The 8,859-nt window shown below is 40.2% G+C and overlaps 1 protein-coding gene across 1 annotated transcript; it reads left to right on the top strand.

Moving 5' to 3' along the window:
* Positions 1-901: 901 nt before the first annotated feature.
* LOC119272630 (endo-1,3;1,4-beta-D-glucanase-like) lies at positions 902-4,576 on the top strand. Its single transcript, XM_037554079.1, has 7 exons — positions 902-1,184; positions 1,352-1,373; positions 2,864-2,987; positions 3,160-3,250; positions 3,366-3,455; positions 3,539-3,642; positions 4,234-4,576. Exons 1-7 carry the CDS (start codon positions 962-964, stop codon positions 4,372-4,374), a joined length of 795 nt encoding a protein of 264 aa, XP_037409976.1. The 5' UTR covers positions 902-961; the 3' UTR covers positions 4,375-4,576.
* The last annotated feature ends 4,283 nt before the right edge of the window (positions 4,577-8,859 follow it).

Below are 8,859 nucleotides of genomic sequence, written 5' to 3'. Positions count from 1 at the left end.
GTGCCGCATTTTATAGGCACGCCGGAAGCGGTGCACCAAAAATAGTGCGCGAGCTGGCGCCTTTTCGCGCGCGCGCAAATGGTTCCTGCGCACACCAGTTTCCCGCCACCGCTGAAGCACGGCAAAACGTCTCGCGCGCGCTAAAAGGTAGATTTACCGCGCGCATATCTTTTGGCGCGACCGTTGGAGTTGCTCTTATAAAGGGACGGTATACACGTGACGTGTTGTCGTATTCGTTTAGGAGCCCTGGGTCAGGTCAATTAAAAGGCAAGAACAATGATGATTAAGAAAAGAGAATGATGGCAACCCTTGTTTATCCTCCGCCATCATTTAGCAGCCACAGAGAACAACACGTATCAGAAGATAACAAAAGAAGGGAGCAACGCTACGCGTCAGCCGGATCTGTCGCCTCAACAGCCCATAGGTGCCGGCCAAGAGCTCAGCCTAGTCTTTACAATTGCAACAATAACTGTGTTGCAGAAACTTCTACAACAAAACTCATGTTGTAAAAACTTCTGCAATAGAGATCATGTTGTGTTTTTTTTTTTGCAACAAATGTCTTGTTGTGGATTTTTTCCTGAACATTTTTTCTTTCACAGAATCTTTTTATAACATAGGTCTTGTTGCAAAATCTCATTGCAACACTGCATTTGTTGCAAAAGCACTTTACGGCGGCGAACACACGATGCTTCTGGTTCTAGAGAAATAGATTGAGGGTGCGCTCAGGAAGGCACGTGGCAAGTGGAGCAGGGACGCCGGCTGCATTGTGCGATCCGCCGACTGATTGTTAGCGTTTTCCGAGAAAAAGGAGAAAAAAATAACAAGCAAAACGGCATGGTGGAGGGAGCCTTTTGTCCATGCCACCTACCGCTGCAAAGCAGCAAAACCCCAGTACAGTCTATATAAGCGCACGGCCGGCGAAACGCACTGAAGCAAGGAGAACAGAGCGTACCAGAGTGCTATGGCTCTAGAGTTGCTGCGCTCTTTCCTCCTCTGCCTCGCCGTGCTCGCCGGCAGAGCCGCCTCCGCTTCTCTGCACTCGCAGTGCCTGGACAACCCGCCGGACCTGACCGCCGCCGGAGCCGAGGCGGGAAAGGTCGTCGATGACCTGGCCGGCTTCAGGGCGTACGTCACCGGCCCCGTCCACTCCGACCGGGCCATCGTCCTGGCCTCCGACATCTTCGGTTAGTTCATTTGATTTGATTAAACTGTATACGGTGCATGTGCTTCGACAGTACGTATATACGGAGTACGTATGTGGGAAAAGAAGCTGCTTATGCCCTTTCTTTCTGCGATGAAAAACTGCATATACTTGCCTATGAATATGGCTGTTGCATTTTGGTTTCTTCAGGATTCGAAGCGCCGTTGCTGAGGTTCGACCATCTTCGCAAGTTGTACTCGTTGTCATTCGGTCTCCTATGTGTATTTTTTTTCAAAAAAATGTATTTTTTCGGAAGAAGGTTCGTCACCTTCGATCTCTACACCTAGGAAAGTACAAAGTCATAAATTACTCTTGAAGTGAAAATGACCCACTAACAACTCCAAAAGGCAGACCCACTAAACATCACACGATGCATATTTCTCTCTTTTTTAATTAGTGGAAAAAGGTTCTCAAACAAAAATAATGGAAAAAGAAAAAAACATAGCATATTTTAGTCAAGCATCTGTAGCTATCTTTGAGAGAGAGAGAGAGAGAGAGAGACTTCATAACTAACTTATATCACATATTTTCTCGTACTCCCTCCATAAAGAAAAATAAATATGCTCGTAAATATGTGATATAAAAATATACACACATGGGGAGTATTAGAGTGTTCTAGAAAAATAAAAATAATACACACACATGCATGCATGTAGGGATGTATTCTACATGCTCGTGAATTTTTACGCTGAAATACGTTAATGCGAGCTAAATAATCATGAACTTTATGGTGAACAGTGCATGTGCTTAAAAAGTATGATTTTATTTTCTTGTGTAGCTCACATCTTAATGCATTTTGTCATGAAACTCTGCACATGTGTAGACTACACCCCCTCTGTGCATGTGTATTATTTTCATTTTTCTCTGAAACTTTGGAAAAGAAGGTTGGAGCCCAAGCTCCAATAGGAATTTCCAGAACCTCTAACCATGCCATCCATTTTTTTCCCGGGATATGTGCTAGGCTGCTAGCTCACTATACTTATGCCATAGATTCTTTTTTGGTTCACCCAAACAAAACAACATAAAAACTTGAAACTCTGTAGGTCAATGTATCATTTGAACAACAATGTGCAGAAAATATTTTCAGACTTTTGTGCGAAGATAAATATATAAAATGTGAAAAAAGTCTCGATCAATCAAACAAAGTGCAACTTTAATTTAGTGAGGAGTGCAACTTGCACCTTTTCACCTAGTTGCGCTTTTTGGTGAATTGAAGTTGCATTTTAAAATTTGATTGAGACTTAAAAATCTCAATCGACTGAGATTTAGCAAAATAGTTTAATATTATCATCCAAAGTTTTAATCTTAATATTTGTTGACATGCAAAGTTTCAAGTTTATATATCGTTGTGCTCGGGAGAAACAAAAAAATTCCTATGCACATATCTCAATCCAAAACTGATGGCCTGGATAGAGGGTGTATCCCTCACAAAAAGAAAAGGATAGAGGGTGTACGTGCCATGGTGCTAAACAACAACTTTTCTTTTCTATCATAAATATCAAAGCAAGATAGTACCTCTGTCATTTATGTACGTAAAAAAGCAAAGTGACATGAGAAAGCATTGAGTGTCGTGGGCGATCATTAACTTCTTTAACTCCATATCTTTGCATCTAAATTATAATCATGCATCATTGTGCATAATGTTTCTACATGACAAGGAAGGCAGGCAGCCGACAAAGTTGCTGAAGCTGGATACTATGTTGTGGTGCCTGATTTCTTCAATGGGAAACCTTACATGGGTGACCCAAGTGTAAACATCACACAGTGGATAGATGACCACTCTCCGGTAATACATTTCAATAAAGTTCGCTCTGATTTTTATTAAACATTTTTCAACTTTGGTTGATTTTTTTCTCTAAAATACATCGAAACATACTATTGTCAAAGTGGTATGGTCCAAAATATTTTAAGTATATTTGTGTTAAATTGATATATTATTTACTGGGTTTATCTTACAGGTAAAAGCCGCTCGAGATGCTAAACCAATTTTTGCGACCTTGAAAAAAGAGCAAAAATCAATTATTGGAGTTGGGGGATACTGTTGGGGTGGTCAGTTAAATCAATACACATTACTGCAACATTGGCATTACAACCAATATAAACTCTTATGTTTTACAAGTCTAAACATAACTCAGCTATTTTTCTTGTCCCGGTGAATTAACAGGAAAGTTTGCAGTGGAGATAGCGAAAATGGAGGAGGTGAAGGCAATCGTCGTCTCCCATCCTTCATCCATCATTGTTGACGATATGAGAGGTGACCCTTTGTTTCTACTGCTATGGTGACTAGTTTCATTGTGAATCCCTCTTCTTATTATTTTAAGTTTACGCGGAACTCAGAGGTCAAGTGCCCCATTGAGATCCTTGGAGCTCAAAATGACACAACTACACCACAGAAGTTCATATATCAGTTTTTGCAGGCCCTTCGTAAAAGAAGTGATAAGGTGAGTTAGTATCGGATCTGTTGACACTTGATATCGAATTCTTTTATATAGCTCTACTGGCATTGCTTCCAAAATTTGAAATGTAATTTGCTAAAGTATAATATTCAATTTAGAAACATCATAGTGGGTGCAACCGGCACACATTTCACATGTTAACATGATCGCGAACAAAATACAATTGTATTTATCGATAAGAGCTCATATTTCATGATGTAGTTGGAGGATAAATCTCAGTGTATGCAATTACTCACTCTATTTGCTATCATTTCACTTTTTTTACTTCCTTGAGTGTTAACCATGGTACTTAACTTAATATAAACTTTAATTTACATAAAAATGTGCAAACAAAATTATAATACTCTACATATACTTTGAATAACAAAACTGTTATATAATCATTGTACATAGTTTAACGCAGAAGGAATTCTTGGACAAGGAAATGAGGACAAAGGTAGAACTATAAAAATGGTGTTTGACTTAACCAACTACGTACCTTTTTACGCAAGACTTGACACAAATAGTGTATTCATAGAGCTTACCAGAAGCCTTTTACCCACAAGCTAGCTAGCCTCATATGCTTGCTTATTGTAGGTACCTTACTTCGGCAAGATCTTTCCAGGAGTTGCACATGGTTTTGCTTGTAGATACAATAGCACCGACCCATTTGCAGTTAGAACAGCTGAACAAGCTCTTGCCTTAATGCTCGACTGGTTCAAGAAATACCTGGAATGAGAAATGTTAATCACAAAGGTCAGGTCCGATACAATTCTAAGTCTCATATCCATGTAAAGTTCTCCAACCCCATTTTTGTGTAGATGTGTATGCATCCATAAAAAAGGTACATGTATTGGGTATGATTTGTGAGTCATTTGTAACCTCCATATTGGTATGTATATTGTTTGTTTATATCAAAAATCTATGTGAAGTTTAATCATATGCATTTTAAATAATTATTAATTATATGATATGACTATAACTTAAAGAAAATAATCCATTAATTTTAACCCTAAAATTATGCTTGCTTTGTGTTAGCATCTACTCCTTTGGACAACAAAGTAGAGATCCAGATCCCCCCCCCCCCACACACACACAAATTTGTGCCTTAATAGAGAGCAGTTGAGAACTTGCTCATCTCGATCTGACTAGCTACTCTAAACCTCATGGGTGAACACCGGGGATGCAATGGAGAGAGAGAATTTGTTTTGTTCATTCATAGCATAACAACTACTATAAATTGGATTACCTCCGTGTTGAATAAAGCAACTTCCATGGCAAGGATCATTATAGTGTTACACTTTTAACCTCACATGGCTTTGCACACCTTCTTAATAGGAACAATTCATCATCTGGCTTTACCACCATTTCATGAGTATCTTAAACCCTAGTATGGTATTTTCAGCATGAGTATTTCCACTTCCTTGAGAGCTCCAACTTGGCTGGGTGGTGATGGGTCCTTTGGCAGACTGGCCATTCTTGCCTAACCAACCTTGTCGGTACTTGTTAGATAGGGGACCTCACACAGTCGATCTCATTGATACCTATGAAAGGTCGGTGTGACTTTGTCTAGTAGATCTCGTCGATACCAGTAGAAGCAGGTGAGGTTAACCTTGGAAAGTTGATCATGCGGTACCTATCAAACAACGCATGATTGACCTTGCATAGTCGATCATGTCTGTACTTGTCTTTCTTAACACTCATATTCATGGCACATTCATCCATTGTGGTCTAGGTTCGGGCAAGTCTAGGCGCGATAGTGGGTTAATGGACATGTGACCTAAGTAAGTGTTAAATATGTTTATTCATGTATACTAGTTGGAAGTTATAAAGGATTAACCCTAAAGGGATTTGAGAAGGGGTGGCAAAATTAAGGATACTTTTGTAAGATTTTTTTGTGGCCCCGAACCGCAACATTGTCTATGATCACCATATAGTCATAATTATGGGGAAGACAATTGCAGATGTATGTGCATGGCTAAAGGTATGTTCAAATATGAGGGGTAAGGATCCATATCAATGAACTAAAGAGCAAAAGCAAGACTAGGCCATGTTAAAATACCAAAACACAACAAGCTTAACATCATCACCCTGCATTGATCATATCTCAACCATCATTAAATGACCCACAAAATGATTGAAAGATAACCAAATAAATGTGGTTAGTGACAATTAGCATTTTTGAAGAAATATACACCAATACCTTCATGTGTGGTACGATGTTAGGCTTCGATGATCACAACATGATCATGCTTGGTTGAGCCAGAGCTTACCAATTGCACACTAGGAAGGGAAATGGTAGGCTTATTTCATTCTCACAAACAAATCAATCAACCACTCTCCTGCGGCTATCTGGACAACCCTTGGCTTTCCTCTACACTGACATTGCTTCCATTTGGGAAACTGTGACCCCGCAGGCCTTGATAACACCATTTGGCCCTCGGTCACCCTAACCATACCGTGGAAAATTTGGGACTCTAGGAACGCTAAGGTGTTTTGAGATGAAAAACAACACCTCTCATGACCTCACAGAACATCGCACCCGACTTTTAGTCTCCCGATCAATATATTTAGGGAGGCCTCTTTAAACGTAACCACCATGTCCTGGCGCGACTACCTCTTCTCACACCTTAGTGCACCCCCCCCCTCCGCGTAATTCTGCCATACTAGATCTGGCCCCTCTAAGTAATTGATTCAGGTGGGCACACTCTCCCCCATGATTGTTCAAACAAAACTCAAACAAGGAAAATATGGATAAGCTTGCAAAGCATAGCGTTGCAATAGAAGTGTGGAAAACATACGGGCTTTACCAACGAGGCCCCTACTCCCCATTTATCTGGGCAGACAACCTAGACAAGTTTCGTACCAAAACATTGCACAACCGGGCCCCTTATTTCGAGCCCAAATGTCCAGGTTGTCCAGCATCCTCCGAACCCAGTCAATATGTCGGAGGATTTGGGGCGATTCGGACACGTTCGTCATGTTGGACCGGCCTGAACCCACAAAAACCCATCTCCTCCAGATGTCGGACCAAGCCATACATCACCTTGACCGCACCCCTCTCCATCCTCCCCCTCCCCTCTGCTTCGATCTGGTCCCCTCCCTGCCACCCCATGCCACTATCCAGCTCCAAGAACCACTACAAGAAATATGTCAACTTGCGACCACCACTATTGGTCACTGAAAGGTCATTGTTTTTCATTTGCGACATTTTTTTGACCAAAAACAGAAGGTCAAAAGCTGGCGGTCGTAACTGAAATTAACGACCTTCTCTGTGATATGTAAAAGGTCGTTGGTTCTTCGACCAAAATTTTGGTCACTAGCAGCCTCCCCAAGCCACGTAGGATCCACCGTGGCAAGCTAACGTGGATAAGATTCAGCCCGGTCTGATTAGGTGTCTATATGGGCCGAGCACATTAATTCAACCCATTTAGTATATTTATTTCTGTTAATTTTTGTCTGCTACATGGGCCAAGCCCAACTGGTCAGCCCATCAATTTTTATGCACGTTTGGCCTTTCAAGAATATATGTACAATTTTGTGTAGCCCATTTCTGGTTTACATTCGGCCTTTTTATACATTCAAATATTAATTCAATCCTGGAGTTGGTCCAGTACTCTTTTCATCCCATTCACATATTCATACATATGATCCACCTTTTCGACAAATTTTGCAGATAATTTCATATTTCAGCACTAAATATGTTTACATCACAGGCCATAAAGCCCTACAAAATAGTATTACTTGTTCCTATACAAAACTATCAAATGATACATACAACAAAACAGAATACATAAAATTTAGTTCAACAAAAATAGGTTTTCTTCCTCTTCCATCTTCCAGAACACACAACACATGTGAAAATAAAGATGCCACAACAAAAATGGAAGGATCAGCCACTAGAAGCATATTGAATACTAGGGAAACAATCAAACTAAAGAAATGAAAGGCACGCACGGTGAAATTTTGACAGCACGAATATTTTTTATATTACCATAACAAACAGAAATGTAATCTGATTGCACAAGACACATGGCATTATCACACACCCAGACGAGCGAAGCATTAACTTGTGAGGATCAGACAAACAAAGCATTCACGCTGATGATTAACTTATAAGCCCAGCCACCCTCAATCCTCAATACAACACTAAGTTTTACTACTCCTGGCAACCTAATACACTACAGTCCAGAGGCACCTCAATTCGACCACCGACCTCGGCGCATAACAGAATCATGATGTCCATTTGCATCCAGGGCTGAATTTGACCACGAAAATTGGCTATTAAGTAGTATACTCATGTGGTGAATTTTATGGAATACTTAATCTATACTCTGCATCTACCAAAAGCAAATCTCCTTGAACAGGTTCTGATGCCAAACAATCCAAAGGCATCTAACTGAAAAAGGCAAAAGAATGGTGCTTCTGCTGCAGTGAATTGAAACCCAAAGCACCCTCAAACCGTAGCAGACTAAACTAGCTAGCTCTAGGAGAACTAAAACACTAGCTGCAAGCAAGGAATGGACGAATGGATGGTCACCGTTATTGAAGTTGATGCTTCAGGAGCCCGCCGGCGTGGTGGTTCAGGTGGTCGAGGAAGAAGAGGAGCATTACTGCATGATCATCATGAAACAATAGTGATTGAGTAAATCATAAAGCTGAATAATAAAATCATAACTAATCTAAATCAACTCAGAATCAGATAGCATATGATGAGCATGTTTACATCTTTTACTAAAGCTTTCCATGTTTGGTATTGATACATGTGCATTATCTTACAACAAGGAACTGCAATGTGAAATTCAAAGAAGAAAAAGTTAAACAATGCGTATAACTATGACCAGCTGATGTTATGATGGCTTCCACATTTGAAAAACAGATATCCTCATGTTATGGGTAAGAACCCAACAATATACTGTGTTGATCACAATTTCAACAGTTCTGGACAAATCTATCAACATAAATCATATTAAACTGATGGAAGAATTTATTCCCAAATTACTTTTTGATAGAAGCTAAACATTTATATCAAGCGCAGTATATGATGAACTAACCTTGTTATGACTAGCTTTGTTGTACTAGTATGCTAACGTAACCCAGGACAGACGGACGTCACCCATCCATGGTATTTTGGTTTGGCAACCAAAGCAAGCAGAATACTCCTATATGTATAGGAAGTTAGGAACTAGTACTAGACAGAGCATGGAAAAGTGACACAATGTG

Source organism: Triticum dicoccoides, chromosome 3A, assembly GCF_002162155.2.
Source record: "Triticum dicoccoides isolate Atlit2015 ecotype Zavitan chromosome 3A, WEW_v2.0, whole genome shotgun sequence".
Lineage (NCBI taxonomy): Eukaryota > Viridiplantae > Streptophyta > Magnoliopsida > Poales > Poaceae > Triticum > Triticum dicoccoides.
This window is presented reverse-complemented; position numbering and strand designations above follow the sequence as displayed.